The sequence below is a fragment of the Typopeltis vanoorti genome, chromosome 20 (genome assembly GCF_054136105.1).
Source record: "Typopeltis vanoorti isolate ZY-2024b chromosome 20, IOZ_Tvanoo_1.0, whole genome shotgun sequence".
In the NCBI taxonomy this organism is placed as follows: Eukaryota; Metazoa; Arthropoda; class Arachnida; order Uropygi; family Thelyphonidae; genus Typopeltis; species Typopeltis vanoorti.
In genome coordinates, this window is record NC_143568.1 from 50952686 (window position 1) to 50971555 (window position 18870).

Here is an 18870-nt window from a genome sequence, read left to right on the forward strand (position 1 = left end):
ACAGTAATGTTCCCTGCCAGAACATTTCGTTCTTGCTATTATTTTGATAGACGAAGGTTTTGTTATTATTTGTAAAGTGTGCAACTGTATAGTGTAGGCCGTGCGCTAAAAAATGAAATTACGTATTCTTATTAATTTGATTTTTTAATTATTAAAATTATATTTTTAATAATAAAAATTTGACCAACAGAAATGTATCATCATAAATCTGGAAATCAAAAACGAAAGGAGAAAAGGAATCGTGAGAAGGCAAAAGAAGATTTAAAAAACAAGCATTTACTACTGAAATATTTGAAGACGGAAGAACACCAAGATATTGAAATTTCAAGTAAACAATGTGCTAATAGTTTAACTGTCGACAAAAGTAATAAAGAATCTTCTTCACCTGGACATGCAGCAGCTAACTCTGAATTGAACACTGAAATAGATGCTAGGGACAATTTAAACCTTCAAGATAAAGAAAAAAAGTTGCTTGGACCTGGAATTGAAGCAACAATCAGCACTACAACCAATGCAATTGGTAACAACGATTTAATATGTGAAGAATTTTCTTTAATTGGAGGTGAAGCTGAAGCGACTACCAACTTAGAAGCTACCGAATTTATAAATTATGAAGATCCAGGTACTTGGCCAGATTTTTTTAGTGATATAATTCAGCAATTAATAGTTGTTAAAGGACTAAAATCCGAATCTGAATTAAATGATATGGTCAAGTTAATGCCAAAAGATTGTAAAGGTAGAAAATTTTCTTCATATTTACTTTATTCTCAGTTATCAAATGGCCGTGATCAGTTAGTTCGAGACTGGTTATACTGGAGTTCAAGCAAACAAGCCTTGCTCCAGTTACCAGATATGATAACTGGAGCGAGTGTAATGGGTACACTATTTGTAGGAATGGCAAGAGGAGACAACTGGTACTACTAATGATATGAGATGACTTAAGTCCAGTTAGGGTAGAAACACAAGAAAACAATGATGGTAACAGTGTCCTTCCATGTAGCAGCAAGTTTGAGGGTATCTGTTGTGAGGTGGAGGCTAATAGAAAAATTATGGTGGGATGTTGCTTCAGGCCTGGCGGCTCAGTTGCAGGAGATGAAGAAATGCATTGCCATTTAGACTTATGGGTACTAAATGAGTGATCATTATCTTTGAAAAAGCATGCACTCAAATGAGGCAGTATCTGAATGTATCCCTAGTGTTTGAAGAATAAATAGGTTGGAAGTGAAATGGATGTGCAAGCTTATTAAGCAAGAGATCCACAAGAAGATGAGGTGGAAACAGTATCGTGAGAATAAGATTGAGAGGAGTTATGAAATATGAGGTGCAGGCCAGAAAAGTAACAAGTATTGTGTGGAGAGCTAAATCAGAATATGAAAAGAAATTGGTTATTCAGGCTAAAGGCAATTGAAAAGAATTTCAATTGCCTTTAACCTGAATAACCTTCAATTTTTGGATGAAGAGTTATACATGCAGGAAAATGAGGTTTAAGACCTGTTGCATAACCTGGATAAGAATTTGTCAATCGGGACAGATGGAATATCAGTATGTTTGCTAAAGGAATGTTCAACCAAATTGGCTAGGCCTTTCACATGTTCGTATAACTTGAGTCTCAGCTCAGGAATGGAAGGCATGTATGATAGTTCTATTGCACAAGGGTGGTGCACAGGGCTGTACTTACACACAGGAGGCTCTAGCTGGGGGGCACCAAAAATGAGGGCCAATTTAAGGGCTTGATACATTAAGGTGGGAACTCTGGAACACTCTGGCGCCTTGGGTCCTGCTTGCCTTGGAAAATGTGTAAGTACGGCCACATGCAAAAACTAATGTCTAACTACTGACCTATCAGTATCTCTGATGTAGCGAAATTTTAGAGAAGTTGGTAAGAACTCGCATACAGAAATGGGTAGACAAACAAGCTATACTCTGCAAAAAGCAGCATAGGTTTACTAAAGGAAGGTTATGTTTTAGCAATTTGCTCATATTTTATAACAATGTTATGGCTGAGTTGGATACCACACGAAAGACTGTTGCATAAGCTGTAGAATATGGGATGGGATTGGAATATAAACTCTTGACTTGGAGTTTATATTCCAATTCCTAGCCAATCAGTGGATGGTTGATAGACAGATGTCAAAAAGTGGCATACAGTGGGTGTGAATCTGTGAGATTTAAGATGACGAGTGGTGTACAGTCCTTGGGCCATTGTTGTTCAATCTGTACATTAATGGCATTAAGAAGGTAGAAGATATGAAGACAGGCAGGCAATCAGTGATATTGATATCAAGCACTTACAGAATTATTTGAATGGGCTGGAAATTTTGGCAAACGAAAATGGCTATCAGTTTAATGTTACTAAGTGTGAAGTAATGCACTTGTGGCTTGATGAGGTTTCCAGTGGCATATTATATTATGGGGTTATGCTGCAAGAAACTGATGAGGTTAGGAATCTTGGTTTGGTGGATAAGAATTAGAAGTTCAAAGGTCACATAGCAAAAGTTGCAAATACAAATCATACGATAATTGTGATATCGAAGTGAACCTTGACATGTAAAGGATAAGAAAGTCATTTTGCTTCTTTATAAGACTGTACCTGTGAGATTTGGTCTCCCAGGTTTCCCAGATAAAGAAGCTTTGAAAAGGGCACAAATACGAGTTACAAAGATTATGGGATTTAGATTATGAGGACTGATTGTGAGAATGTGGATTACAAACTCTGGTTAACAGCAGAAAGATAAGTGATATGATAGAAGCCTATAAATTTCAGAATGGATGTATAACATCCATTCTGAAATTTATATCATCAGATGATATAAATTTCATCAGATTGTTATATTTTAATTATTTCATTATTTCATCAGATGATATAAATTTCATCAGATTGTTATATTTTAATTATTTCATTATTTCATCAGATGATATAAATTTCAGAATGGATGTATAACATCCATTCTGAAATTTATATCATCTGATGAAATTTTTCATTACATGGAAGGTAGGGAGAGTACATGGGGACATCTATGGAAGTTAAATTTGTTTGCGTTCAAGAAAGGGATAAGAGCTAGATTTTTCTCTTGCTGAGCAGTGAGTGAGTGGAATAGTTTGCCTTTAGGGATAGCAAGTGCTTCTAGTAGTGTGAATGAATTTAAGGGAAGGTATGACAGCTGGTTTGGGTGGTGTATGGCCTCTCTCTCTCTCTCTCGAGGAGTCTTTGCCCCCCCCCCCCTTGGAGGTTTCAGGTAATAATAATATCATCATCATGCGTATCAAGGATTTAGGCCTAGTATGGCCTGTTCCGGCCTTAGATGTCATGGTTGAATCATCTAAGAGGACGTCCTGGTTTTCTTTTTCCTAATGGCTTGCACTTTAAGGCTTGTTTTGGTAATCTTTCTGTTTTCATTCTTTGAACGTGTTCCATCCATTTATGTTTATATTTTTTAATTTTTTCTATTAATGGTTCTTGGTTTAATTCTTTCATAATATCTTCGTTTCTTTTGTGATCAAATAGGGTATACTTTGCAGTTTTTCTCATAAACTTCATTTCTGCTGTTGTTAATCTTTGTTTGTCTTAGTTTTATTGTCCAGATTTCGCTTCCATACATTAAGACTGGTAGGGCTAATGTATTGTTTATTTTTAGCCTGGTTTGTTTTTGAACTAGGTTTGGTTTAAATATAGAGTTAATTACACCTGTTATTTTTAAATATTTTGCAATTTTTATGTTTATATCTTTTTAATTTTCATATGTGATCATACATCCCAGGTAGTTAAATGAATTCACCTGTTCTAAGATCTTGTTGTCTATTACTATTTTAGTTCTTGCATCTTTAAAGGCCATAGTTTTTGATTTTTTGTTTGATATTATCATACCATAATCTTTGGATATCTCATTTAGATCTAAAATAGCTTTCTGTAAGTTATCTTCAGAATTTGTAATTATTATTTGGTCGTCGGCAAAGAGGAGAGTGTTTAAGTTCACAGTAGAAAGTTTAATTCCTTGTTGTAAATTTTTATTCCATTTTATTATTATTTCATTTAAGTAGATATTAAAAAGAGTTGCTGAGAGGGGACATCCCTGTCGGACCCCTTGGTTTATCTCTCTCGTATACGATAGCTTGTGATTTAATCTTATTTGTATTTGATTATTTTCATATATACTTGTGATAGCTTTTAGATTATTATTTGGTATTTGTCTTTCTTTTAATATGTTAAATTATATGTTTCTTTTAACTTTGTCAAATGCTTTTTCAAAGTCAATAAATGCAATATGTGTTTCTAAATTATATTCTCTTCTTTTCTCTATTATTAATTTTAGGTAAAAGGCCGGGTCTATACATGATCGTCCTTTTCTAAATCCATTCTGTACTTCTAAAATAAAGTTTTCGGAATATTTCATTAGTTTGTTATTTAAGATTCTGCTATATATTTTGTAACAGGAATTTAGTATACTGATACCTCTATAGTTTTTAGGGTCATCTCTATTACCATTCTTAAAGATAGGAATCACAATTGCCTTTTTCCATTCTGTTGGGGGGGGGGATACCAGTTGAGTAAATTTTATTTAAAAATAATAAGAGTCTTTCTTTGAATCTTGTTCCTGCGTATTTATATAGTAATATAGTAATATTTATATAGTAATAATAATATTAATATAATAATTACATATAAATTAATATATACTTAATTATTAAATGTGCACTAATTTTACTGTTAAATGATATAATGTATTAATAAATTTATATTATAAATCCAAGATATATATTTTAATCTATGGTTTAATGGGGGGAGTGCAAGGAGATATTACTTTGTATAATCTTTGAAGATGTGACAGTTGATGAAAAGGAGCGTTGGGTTACAAAAACCTTAAATATTATTTCCTTGAAAATTTTTATCAATACTTATTTTGTGTATTTTCTAAAGGAAATACACAAAACACATATTTCGAAATACACATACTTTAGAAATACACATCCTTTATGTGTATTTCTAAAGGAAATACACATAAAGTACCTCGTGAAAATAGCTTTAATTTTATTAGTAAATATAAGGGATGCATGAGCAGTTGGTTTTTCACACACACACACACACACACACACACACACACACACACACACACACACACACACACACACACACACACACACACATACATTCAGAAGTGTGTGTGTGTGTGTGTGAGAGAGAGAGAGTGAAAGAGAGATGATTTCACTTAAACAATAATAAAAATCTCTGTATATATTTTGAGTGACACAAATAAGTTTGACATGAATATTTTTTTAATTTTTATATATTAATATAAAATTGAAGTTTTATTAATAAAAATAAAGCTGTCTTTCTGTAATTTATAGATGATCCCTAAATTATCAAGATTTTCAGCTGCTATAAGATATTGAAGAATAAATAATTACTGTAGTTGAAAATAATTGCTACATGTAGTTGGCTTCTTCATATATTAATTTATTTCATTGTATATATATCTTTGAACTAGGAATAAATATTTTTTACATAGCTATTGCTATTTACATCTTTACTCATGCATTAAAAAAAAAACATGTTTACAGAGGGAGGGGGAAATACTGCAATATCAATAGAGAACATCATCAGCAGTATTTCTTCACTACCCAGAGCACCAGTATTGATGCTTCAACTTCTCTACAACCGCTCATGTCAGCCTTGTCCACCTTTGGAAACAAGTTCTAGAAATTTTTAGAAAAAAAAAAATCCTCTTAGTCATCATATGCTATGGTGGGTAGGCAATGTATTCTTGCCAAATTTTACCAATGAATACCAGAGTACCTTAGTAGGCACCTGTGCTTTTCACCCACACTCTTCTTTGTGTATTGCTTTTCTTGCCATTCTCAGATCCTATTTCTCATTCTCCTGGTGATGCATTGGTTCCTCTTCATTGTGTACTCCTCCAACAGTATCATAGAGGATAATGCAATAATAAACACAGATTCCATAACCTGTGTTTTAAACATTAATTTCCTCGGCAGTCTTCACTTCAGTAAAGCACTTGACTTGCCAGCTCAGTGAGCTTCACTGCTGTCAAAACACAGTTCTGTCTCATTTCTCATAAGATCTTGTTTCACTACCCATTATCTTTTCCCATTATTTTGCCGGCCTGGTTGGCTGAGTGGTTAGTGTATTTACTCTCCAGCCAAAAAGCTGCAGGTTCAAATCCCGCTTTGGGCATGGATATTTGTGATTGTCTGAGAAAATGTTAGTGGTGGTGGTTGGCAGTAGATGGCATTGGTGTAGATGATGAAGGTAGTTGCGGTTGGTGGAGACTGAAAGTAGTAGAGTAGGTGCCCTCTCTCGATGAGACTTCGGACTCCCTGGAGGTGTTACATAATAATAATAATAATTTTCAGTAATCCTAATCTCCAATATCCTATCCAAAACAAAAAAAAAAAAAAAAACTTGTTTTCCTCCATTCACTTCTATGACTTTTTACTTGTCCAACTCCTTCAGCATTATTATTATTATTATTATTCGACACCTCCAGGGAGTCCAAAGACTCATCGAGGGAGGGCACTTGCTTTACAACTCTGTCTCCACCACTCGATCCACCAACTGACCGCAACTACACCAACGCTATCTACCGCTGCCTACCACCACTAGTATTTCCAAAGACAATCACAAACATCTATACCCACAGCGGGATTCAAACCCGCAGCCTTTTGGCTGGAGAGCAGATACGCTAACCACTCAGCCAGCCAGGCTGGCATTATATAAATTAATGTATTAGAATACTGTTTCATGTTTGCTTCATGCACAGGGCCATCTTAACAAGTTTGAGCACCCTAGGCTAAACATTTTTTTGCCTTAATCACATTGGATTGAGCAATAATTAAATAATACATATAATTAATTAAATAACTTTCATTGCAAAAAAAATTATTTTAAAATATATCGACATTGTACATTGTTATCTAATTCAACAATATTTATAGTATAATAAAGGTAGTTTATTTGTATTTATGAAAATACATAATAGAAAAAAGGTAATTGGTACTTAAGTGCCCTTGGATCAATGGTGCCTCTGGGCATCATTGACCATGCCCATTTAGCCCAGTGGATATGGAGGCCCTATTCATGCATAAGAATACAAAACCTGTTCAGAAGAGGGCAGCCTGCTTAAAAAGGTGACTTTCACATTCCATTTTCTCATATTTTCTATCTCTAGGCTTTTGCCTTTTCTATAGATTTTCATGGAAGTTGCTATCGTCTTTCCTAAAAACCACAATAGTTCCTCTTCAAATATCTTTAACCAGTTTGGCTTAAAACTTGACTATTTCTCACCCATTTTTGCTCTGTTTTTCGAAACACTCTTTCTCATGATCTTTTCCATTGAATACAACATCTTATTCAATTCAAACAGATTCCTTTTTTCTTAACCTGCCTGTTCACACATAGCACTCTTGTGTTATAGGTTTTGTGACTTCATGTTGGATTTATATACATAAAGAAATTCCACAATTTGTTTTAAAGATTGTGGGTCTGTTAGCAGATGTAAAGTATGTGTAGTTCACAGGGTATAAAATCGCCTTGCTATAGATGGGAAAAGACCTTCACTTATCTCTCACATGAATTCCTTTACATCTTCAGGCATATTTGCATAAGTCCAAGCCTACAAATGATAATAGCAGGTATTTACTAGAGAGCAGCTACTACATTGAATGATGTTTTTTACAATCCTGTTAGTCATAAGAGAGGAGCAGAGTAGGTTTGCTCTTAATTCAGCTCTTTAGTATGGCATTAATCACTGCTCACTGTAATTAAAGTTATCATAGGATTCCTCTTTTGTTTCATATGGGCAGCATAGTGTCAGGGCCACGCCAACCCAAAGGTGCAAGGGGTGCACCACACCCGGGCGGGAACATTGATAGGGTGGCATTTTATGTAGGTAATATCTAATTTGGATTATACAATTCAGTATTAGGGGCGGCCGATAAAAGTTTGCACCTGGGCGGCAAATACCCTTGGCGTGCCCCTGCATAGTGTTATAACCTTTGCAGACAGTTTCTGCTGTTGCTATAGATCAAGGCTCTGCTGAAGTATTTCTCCAAATGCAGATTGTTTTAGTATATATTATGGCCTCTGAATTACCACAGATAAGACCAAATTTAAAATTTTGGGTGGGTTCTTCTGTTATAAGGAGAGTAGTGACTTCGCTAGAAGGATTAATGTAAATCTTGGGATACCTTCTTAGGGATGTCAGGATTCTTAGATTGCTGAAAACGAAATTTGTAGCAGGCTTGGAACAGTTAGACTATTGATTATTTTCTTTTAATGCTGAAGCAACTTCTTAACATGTTCAGTGTTGTCCCAGATTAATTCAGAAACTAAGACATTTCGTAAGCTCATTCTAGGCTATTTATTTTTGGGATCATCATAGAGGTAACCAAGGGATTCTGTTCCTTAAACAGCAGGCAGTGCCATTCCTCACATTTAGATGTTAATAGATGGGAAAAGACCTTCGCTTATCTCTTATCTTATGTCATAAAAGTTATTTGCATTACTTTTATGACTAAAAGTTATGCAAATTGTGTGCACTGCTTATATTTTTAAGATATTAGAATAGTTGCAGCATTTAGCTCAAGAATCCAAATGCACATTTGAAATATTATTATTATTACGGGCAACTCCAAGGAGTCAGACTCATCGAGGGAGGCCCTAAACAACTACTCAACATCCACACAGTATCTATCATACTTTCCCTTAAACTCATTCACAGTCATGGCACCCATAACAGACTCTGGCAACTTATTCCACTCGTTCACCACTCTTCAAGTAAAAAACCTAGTTCTAAGACCCTTGCTAACCATACTCTTTCCCAGTTTCCATGGATGGTCCCTTGTCCTCCCAACACCAGTCCTGTTCTGAAAAATATCCTCGGAATTAATCTTATAGAAACCCTTCAGTAATTTGAATGTCTCATAATTAAAAAAATTTAATTATTAAAAATTAAATCGTTATTTAAAAAAAAAAATTGAATGTCTCAAACATATCACCCCTTTTCCGCCTATCAACTAATTTCTGCAACCCACAAATCTTCAACCTGTTCTCATAAGGTTCATTCCATAGACCTGCTATCATCTTGGTCACTCGCCTCTGGATCCTCTCCACCTCCTCATCAAGAAGAAACCCCAGCACCCAGATCTGGGCACAATAGTCAAGATGGGGTCTTATCAAGGCTCGATACAGAGGAACAATAACTTGCTCGTCTCTGCTTGTCAAAGTATTCTTCAGTAACCAAGTGATTTGATGAGCTGATTTAGCCACTTTTGCAATGTGCCCCTAAACTTCAACTCTCTATCCACCCAACACTTCTAAATCCCTGGCCTCGTCAATCTCCTGGAGTACAGTTCCACCAGTGTGGTATACTGCTGCTAATCTTTTCACCCCAAAATGCATAACCTTACACTTTGCCACATTAAATTGACATCCATTCTCCTTAACCCAGTCCTCCAATCTATCCAAATCATCCTGCAAAATTTTGACTTGTGCATTCACTATTGCTCTACCTAACTTTGCATCATCAGCAAACAAATGAACAGTTCTTCTCAGATCCTTTCCTATATCATTAATGAACAAATTAAATAGTAGTGGTCCAAGAACAGAACCCTGTGGCACACCACTAGTCACGGGTCGTCTTTTGGACTCTACCCCTGAATAAACTACTCTCTGATATCTCTCCATCAACCACCCTCCTATCCATCCCCATATGCTGTAGTTTACTGATTAGAATTCCATGTGGTATTCTGTCAAAGGCCTTAGCAAGGTTCAGCAGTATCACTGTATACCCATTACCTTTATCCAGTTCAGCCATCACTGTTATAAAACGTAAGCAAGTTAATGAGGCATGATCTACCCTTCACAAAACTATGCTGTCCCCCATACAGTATCCCATTCATCTATCCATTCCTGTATTTTTCTCTTGACTACTTTCTCCAAAACCTTGACAATGACTCCTTATATGCTGATCAGTCGGTAATTTGCAACAGCAGTATTGAAACCTCCTTTATGCAGTGGAACTATTTTCCCCTCTTTCCACTCCTCGGGACTAACCCAGGCCCGAGACTCAAAACAAAATGGTAAAGGGCACTGACACTTCTTTAGCCGCTGCACGTAAGACCCAAGCTGGTATACCATCCAATCCCACAAATAATACCATATAGCTATAGACATTGCATTTCACAGTTTAAATGGTTGTGAGGAAGGGACATTGTGGCAACAGATTTCAGATTTTTGTAAATTTTAGAAAATTTCTTATAATCTTAATTAATATAGGTTGCACCGTCACATTTCCTTAGGTTAGATCTTATTTAGAAGTTCAGAAACATCCATTTGAATAGGATAGAGATATTCTTTATATAATTAGGAAAAACCATTTGTAAATGAGATTGGACAACATGAGGGTGGTTAGCCGAGCCAAACTGTTTTGTGGTTTTTTTTCTATCAAAACCACAAAATGGAAGCCATTTTGCTTGCCACGCAATGCCTCTCATTATATGGGAGTTTAGATCTGCTTGGATCTGGATGTCTTGGCAACATTAGAGGTAGTCTATCTAATTTGCCTTCCTCACCCAATCAAAATAAGTTGGTCATCTTTACTGTTAATATAGCTCAGATATTTGTGAAAAATTGAATCTTTTTAGAAACACTGGAAGAGATTCATTATCCAACTGTTAGTTCTCAATAAAATGTGTCATCAAAACATCCAGGAGAAGATGTCATCCAGTGATTGTCACCTCTTCTGCTGTATAGATGGTTAGCTACATATCTTGCTTGTAGTTGCTCGTCTTTTCTAGTTTGTCACTGATATTATGCACATAGAAGGAATGAGAGGCAATAGAGGACCTTCCTAGCTAGACGTGGAAGGAAAAGGCATGTTGTTCACTTAGTTTTATTGCATCATTGACCAGGCATTGAATAATGAGTTAAAAGTAACCTTTTGTGCTCACCCCCCCAATCAAATCTGTTTTTCTCATACTGTTGGCTGGGCTTCCACTGTATAAAGTTTTTCTATAAGATCCTCTGTATATATCCTTCTGCTGTGCATATGTCCAAATTTTACTTTGAATACAATTGCAAAATAGTGGTCATGGTCCAACACTGGGATTACCAAATACTTATGGCTATCAACATATACTTGAGTGTTTTGTTGTATTATTAAGAATCGATCTCAAAAGATATCACTTTTTTTTTTTTAAACCTTATATGGAAGTGGTGCTGGCCTGGTTAGTTCAAGTGGTTAGCATATCTGTTCTCCAGCCAGAAGGCTGTGGGCTCTAATCCCACCGTGGGTATGTATGTTTGTTGTGCCCTTCATTCATTCATACACATTTTGTACATTTAGTCTACTTCTCCCACTTTGTTAAGACGGACTGGATCATCATGGGAGAAGTAGACCCCCTTCCTCTTTGTGGGGAAGAGGCCTTCTTTAGCTGTCAGTGAAATCAGAGGCCACTCATTGTCACAAAGATAGTAGAATATTCCTCCTATTTTCATTTTGTAAAACAGGCAGATGCTAGAAGAACATGTGCAATTAATATAGATAATACACTAGTCTCATAGCCTTATTTGCTTTGGCTATAATTTAAAATAAGCCAACTTCTGTAAAGTAGTTTGAAAATATTTTCAACAAATGGATAAATATTAATTTCTTTGAATATAAAATTAATTAAAAAATTAATGATATATCTGTATAGTGAATTTTAAGCTATATGCTATAGGTTATGTTCCAAAAAATTTCACTGGTTATTAGATTATGTGAAAATTACAGCCTGTCAAACAAAATTGTTCTCTGCTCTTCAGTTGGCATTTGCATTTCATTTCACAACCTGTACTTGCAGCTATGTAACCAGTACTATATTTTATGCATAAGCACCTATATGTACCACCAGCTATTTACAGTTCATTTTAACTTGCAAATTCAAATGACAAATTTGGAATTTTTATTTCACCATTTTTTTAATTTTTTTATTTTTTTTTTTTAATTCCACATGCTAGAGGTACAAGAACCTATGGCACATCAGCTTTGTGTGTGTGGATGCAGTTAAGAGTTAAGGATCGAGAAAGAAGGAATATATATATATATAATAATAATATTTTTTATTTTTAAGAAAATTTTAAATATAAATGCTATGGGTCTTTGTCTTATTGAGAACTATTGCAAACATTGAAGGAAGAACCTAGAAGATTTCAGTTTTTAAAACTATACTATGTAAGGATATTAAATATCTTGTTCTTTCATAGCCAATTGTTTTGTAACTTAAGTTTAGGAAACCAACTCGGATATTCTTTTAAGAGAATACACTATTTGGTGTATGAGTTGCCTTGGTATTACACTTCCTAAAAGATAATGAATGTAGCCCCGGAGTCTATACATTTGTAAAATTATGGTTTCAATGACTTTGAACTAACAACTCTCTGACAGTTGTTAGTTGTTGTCAGTGATCATGCAGAAACTTTGAGGAAGAAACGTTCCTCTCAGTATTGAGAAGAATTTTGCTGTCTTAATGTGATATCAGGGTAACTTGGTTGGCAAGAATTGTATTCTGATAAACTTCTTGATCAGTTTTGAAACATTTTTCGTTTTTTTTTTTTTGCTTTTTTTAAAATATTTGGCAGAAAAAGAATACATATTTAAGTTTTTTCTCCTATATTCTTTGACTTCTGCATTTTCAGATTAATGTTTTTTTTGAATAGTTGGACAAGGATGGAAATGGTTTCCTAGATATGAGTGAATTGAAACAAGCTTTGGATATAGTAGGCTTAAAGATTCCCCAGTGGCGCGTGAGACAGATGATTGATGAATTGGAAAGGGGACGTGTTGGTGATAAGAAAGGAAGACTGTCATATGAAGAATTTCAACAAGTGAGTTAGTTAAAAAAAAAAAAAAAAAAAAAAAAAAAAATTAAAATTTTCTTTATTACACAATCTCGAATTATGCTGAATCATTTTTATTTGCCATCCTTGAATATATATTTCCCCCCCTTTTAAAAGCATTGTTGAATTCAAAGAAAAAAAAATGATAATAGTTATTGCACAGAAATTGTTATATTCAGATTTTGTTGTTAGTTTTAGTTTTCTCTCTTGATTATTTCATTTCCACTGTCAAACAAAGTATTTTATATTAATTTGGGTCATAATAATTTTGTAGTGTTTGATTCCATTTTAATTCTTGTCTCTTTATTTTTGGATAGGAGTAAAATATTCAAATTCAGACTAAGAAAACAGCAGCAAAAACATATGCTTTGCCATTGAAATATTTGATAGATCCAATAAGTGGATCTATCAAATACTAGCGCAACTCTACCACAGCTGAGACTTAAATTAAAGAGCCTAGTCAGAGGCATTCCCTTGTATATTCTTGCAAAACCCCAGCTGAGATCCCAAATAATCCCATAGCTGTAATTTATATTGATATTATGCAATATCCTAAGATTCTCCATTCGTCCACCTCTGTTTCCACATCAGTCTGTCACACTTGTTACGGTAGTAATCTCACTTGGATGATATACCCTTGCAAAGTGCTCAGTAACTCAACTATTTTATCCTTCTGCACCATCAGCACTCATTTCCGTTAATCTTCCTTAGTCATCCTTCCTCTTACTTGCTACATAATGAAAGAACTCTTTGGGATTTCCTTTGGCCTGCTCAGCTAAATTTTTCTCATAATCTGATTTTGCTTTCCTTGCCATGCTGGTCACCTATCTTGCCTGAGCCTTGTACTCTTCATGAATTTGCTCATCAACTTTCTCATTGTATACCCTCCACAGCATTTTCTTCTACAGCTCATGCTTAATGATATTACTCATCCATCTAACTTCTATCTGATTAGCCCTTTAAATGATCTGAGGAAATATTGAGTTGCTTGCTGATGATGCAAAATTGGTAAAGCAGTGCTTAATATAGACGATGAAATTTTGAGGTGAGGCAGAAAGGCAGTATGGGAAAAGGATAGGTGGATAGGTTGTTCAGGGAGTTCAGAGAGCATATTGCAAAAATAGCATAAACAGCTCATAAGATGACTCCATTGATGACCACTGACAAGCTGAGATAAGTAAGTTATTATACCTCTTATAAGACCTTGATAAGATTCCATCTAGGCTTCTGTGCACAAAATTAGTCACCTTGGCATTTTTGGGGATGAGGAAGAGGATCCAGCAGATGTGAGTGACCAAGATGGTGGCAGATCAGTAGAGTGCTCTTTATGAAGGTTGAAGATTTGTGGGGTATAGCAATTAGTTGATAGGTGAAAATGTGTGACAAAGATGTACAAATTTGGACTTTCCTTATAGAGTCAGGGTTCACTGGTTTGTGTCATAGATGCATTTAATCTTCTTTGCAATGGAGCCATTCTGTCTCATGATGCTTTGGATGGTGTTTAGTCCTAGTTGGAACAGTGCTTTTTTTTTTTTTTTGTAAAAGCAACAGGTGCTAGTACTTATTTTTCCTATCAGGAAAAATTGAAAATAAAAATTATATGAAATGAAAACTAAAAAATTATTTACTGATATTTTTACTTCATAGTGTGATAATGTTTTTGGAATAATCATGACAAATTAAGAATATAACTTTCAGTTGATTAAGGATAAATTGTTTTGCATGAGTGTATAAAAAAAAGTAAAACCTATATAATATAAAAAAATTTTATGTTGCAAAAAATTAAAAAAATGTAGCAAATATGTTAACAAAAGATGGAGCAAAAAAATGCAAATTTCATTAAATTACAATATCTAAAAAAATTACCAAATATTAAAATTTTCTAAATGTACCACATCAATATGTAACATGCCATTGTTAATAAAGTTGCTGGTATGAGGTGCTATTGCACTTCAAGAACTTTATTATCATCATCATCATCATCATCATCATCATCATTATTATTTGACATCTCCAGGGAGTCCCAAGACTCATCGAGGGAGAGTGTGCCAACTGCATCGAACGATTGGTCCCCTGCCAACTACTACCCGCGCTCAAACTTACTTAACTGAGCCATTAGTAGCAGAGGCTCTACCAATCGACCAAACTTTATTAACATGTTCAAGATGTTCTAAGTATTGAGATATTCCAAGGTATTTTATTTAATTTACTTTTTAACCATCTGGTGTATGGTGGCACTCTAGCACTTGGTTTATATCTCTAAAAAGGAATAACAATTCTTTTGCTCATGCTCCACCATGTAAATGTGCTTGTGCACTGATGATGACAATAAGTTATTATTAACACTTGTACATGCATATTTCTAATAATTATTAATTTGTTAGAAGTGCCATTAAAATCTCAAATTATATTCTGTACTTGTCAAAACCAGAAAAAACAATCCTACAACACTGCAGTTTTCATCAGGGAACCAGGGTGAACCGTGAAAAGTTGGCTGCTCGAACATATGGCAATCATAATCAGCAGAATTCAAGATAAGCACCATTAACATAAAGTATCAATGGAAAAGAAGTGAAACTTGCAGAAGAATTGGAGAAGCAGCATGTCAACATAATTGGTGTTAATAGAATAGAAAGTGTTAACAAGTTAGATTATTCTGAATAATAACTACATGATGTTATATTTAGGCAATAATGAGCAGGGGTAAAGGAGTATTAATAGCTATAGTATTCAACTGTAAATATGAAGATAATCTTCTTTAAGGGCAGGCAGTATCAAGTAGAATAATGTGGGGAAACATCAAAATGGAGTACTGCAGTGAGACTTATGCTTATTGCCCAATAAATTGGTCTGCTATGGAAGAAGTGGAGTTTAAGTCATTAAAGAAGGAAACTGAAATAAAAAGAAAAAGCTGATCCTTGCTGGAGATCAGAGTAGGAAACGAATACCAGACATGGAAATCTTCTTCTTCTTCGTGTTATTCCCGCTTCCTATGCAGGGTCCGGGTGTTACTTAGATGCGACTTCTTGCTAGTACTACTCCCAACCGACCCGTCGCCTGGTCTGCCGCTGGGAGGGATATATTTTTGACTGTAAAGGCGTATGTTCACGGGCCGGTTTGCCTGCTTGCGGGATGAAAAACACCAGATAAACTGGCGGAAAAAACCCTACTGACCGCGCCCAAGACCGGCTAACTTGGCTATGCCTGAGGAAGATCCTCAAATTCCTCACGTCTACAACTGGAATCGAACCTGGGACACTCCTTCCCCAGGCATATGGTTGCGAAGCGCAAAGCCACTAGGCTAACCGCGCGGTATACCAGACATGGAAATGTTTTAAAAAAAAAAAAAAAATTGGGGGAAAGTGCAAAGCTAATAATCATGGTAAGTACCTGCTGGATTTCTGTTCAGGACATGAATTAGTAATCACCAATACCATGTTTCAGTAAAAGGATATACACAAATTCACATGGAGAGAAGATACCAAGTCTCATTGACTATGTATGTTATTTCTAATATCCATATCATGCTGATTCAAGCTGGTCCCTTTTTTAAATAAAACAGTATCAGAGTAGCATTTTTCCAGTTTGCATAGATTTAGTAAGTTTGTGACATGGTGAATGATATTATTTCCTCCCCATTTAATTAATTCTGTGTGAATTAGATCTTCACCAGGACGTTTTCCATTTTTCATTTGTTTTAATGCTTGTTTTGTTTCATCTGAAGTGAATGGGGGGGGGGATGAATTCTATTTGCGATAGAGAAGAGTTATTTATATTTGATTTATCTATTGAAGGATCACTATAGAGTTCTTTATAAAAGTCTTCTAGCCTGCTTAGGATTTGTTCTTGGTTCCTTATTATAGTTCCATTCTTGTCTTTTATTGCAGTTATTTGACTTTTGCCAACTGATAAATGTTTTCTTAGTATTTTCATATTTTTATTGTTTTCAAATGTTTCTTTTATTTTTTTGGTGTTATAAGATCTTATTTCATTTCTTATCTTTTTCCTTATTGTTTTGCATAGTTCTGCATATTCTATTTTAAAAATTAAGTTTTTATCTTGTTTCATATTTCTTCTCTTTTTTAGTAGTTGTAAGGTTTCCTCTGAAAGTTTATGGTCTTTTTGTTGTTTGTTGCTTTTGAATTCGCTGGCTGCTGAGATTATTACTTCTGTTAGGTTTCTGCTGAGATTATTACTTCTGTTAGGTTTCTGCTTATTTTATTTATGTCTTCTTCAAATATATTTATTAAGTCTGGTGTTTGATTGAGTTTTTCTTCGTAATCCTTCTTCTTGTTTTCAATAGGTTTTAAGTCAAAACTTCTTGATTTTTTTTGTTGTTTAGCCATTTTATTCTTTCCAATTTGGGGTTTATTTTAATTTTGGCTCTCACCAGTTGGTGGTCACTTCCTGTTTAAACTTGATTTAGTATTGACATATCTTGAACTATTTCTTTATTGTTACACAGTATATAATACTTTGTAACACTCCAGCCAAAAGGCTGTGGGCTCGAATCCCTCCGTGGGCATGGATGTTTGTGATTATCTTTGAAAATACTAGTTGTGGCATTGGTGATGATGATGATTGTAGTTGCAGTTCGTTGTAGCTGGTGGATTGGGTGGCGGAGACAGAGTAGGTGCCCTCCCTCGATGAGTCTTTGGACTCCCTAGAGGTGTGACGTAATAATAATAATAATCTATTTAATTTTTTATTTCTCCATTTGGACTTCTCCATGTCCATTTTCTTTTGAGGGCTTTCTTAAAAAATGTAGTCATAATGTAAAGCTTGTTACTGATAGAGAATTCTGTAAGAGCCATTCCTGAGTTGCTGCTTGTACCATATACATATGGTCCTATTGTGTCTATTTGGTGAATGAGATGACCTACTTTTAAAATCGCTTATTACTATAGTAAAGTTTTGATTGCTATTTCTTTTTTTGTCTAGAGTGTGCTGCAGTGAGTCATAAAATGCTTCTATCTCTTCATCAGTGTGGGATGAGGTGGGAGCATATGTTTGGATGATCCTGATTTTAAGTTTGGAGTTTATTTTAAGTGTGATTTCTATTATTCTTTCATCTGCATAATTAAATTCTTCTATAAGGTGTGCAATTGTTTTCTTAATTAGAAATCCAACTCAGTATTGTCCTTTAGTTTTCCCATAATAGTATAAGTAGTCTCCATTTTTTAGTCTTATTAAATGTTCATGTTGCCTGTGAACTTCACTTAAACCTATGATGTCCCATTTAATGTGTTTTAGTTCTTGCTGTAAGATGGTAAGGTCTTCCTCTTCTTTAAGTGTTCGACAATTAAATGTTCCTATATGGAGGAAAAGAGGATTGTATTGATTACTGTTATGTTTATGAATTCTTTGGGCTATTCCAGTAATCTTATTATTTGGGAAAGCTTCCCCACTGCATCATGCTCTGGTCTCCATAAATGGTTTTGATCAGAGTAGTCACACAGTTGGGGAAATTTAGTCAACATCCAGTGTTTGCCCATTCTGGCCATGGGCTTTACGGCCTTTCTTTCTTCTTCTTGGCATTGTAGTGGAGGGGTTGTGGCCTAATCTCCCACGCTGGCCACATAACATCTTGGGAGATGCATTTTATAGCTTTCTGCCAGCTCTTTGTTCAGTATCAACTTTGTCATGACTCATTATGACACCATGTTTCCTGGGGGAGAGGGGATCCACATGGAGGCATGATACTAAGACTTCCTGGGTATGGCCCTCCGGACTTCACCGAAATATTGGCACTGCCATCTATATCAGTTCCATCAGGTTTTTTGACCGTGTAATAGTTTGCCAGCCCACCACGGAAATCCATCCCAGTCTTACTGTGCTCAACATGCTACAAGCATGACTGATGGCTAGTCAGCCAAGGTCCTGGTAGGAGAACACAGCTAATCCTCCCCCCCCCCTCCACGAAGTAAAGTAACTGATAATTAAGCTCATCAGTGATTAGGAAGATTTATTATCACATG

The 18870-nt window shown here is 35.1% G+C and overlaps 1 protein-coding gene across 1 annotated transcript in view; it reads left to right on the forward strand.

Annotated features, from left to right (window-relative positions):
* Positions 1 to 18870, forward strand: part of Fim (plastin-2 fimbrin) — a 324337-nt gene that overhangs the window by 116439 nt on the left and 189028 nt on the right. Inside the window, exon 2 of the mRNA XM_090409824.1 lies at positions 12713 to 12880. Within this exon, the coding sequence (XP_090265950.1) occupies positions 12713 to 12880 (168 nt within the window). The remainder of the gene's footprint in view (positions 1 to 12712; positions 12881 to 18870) is intronic.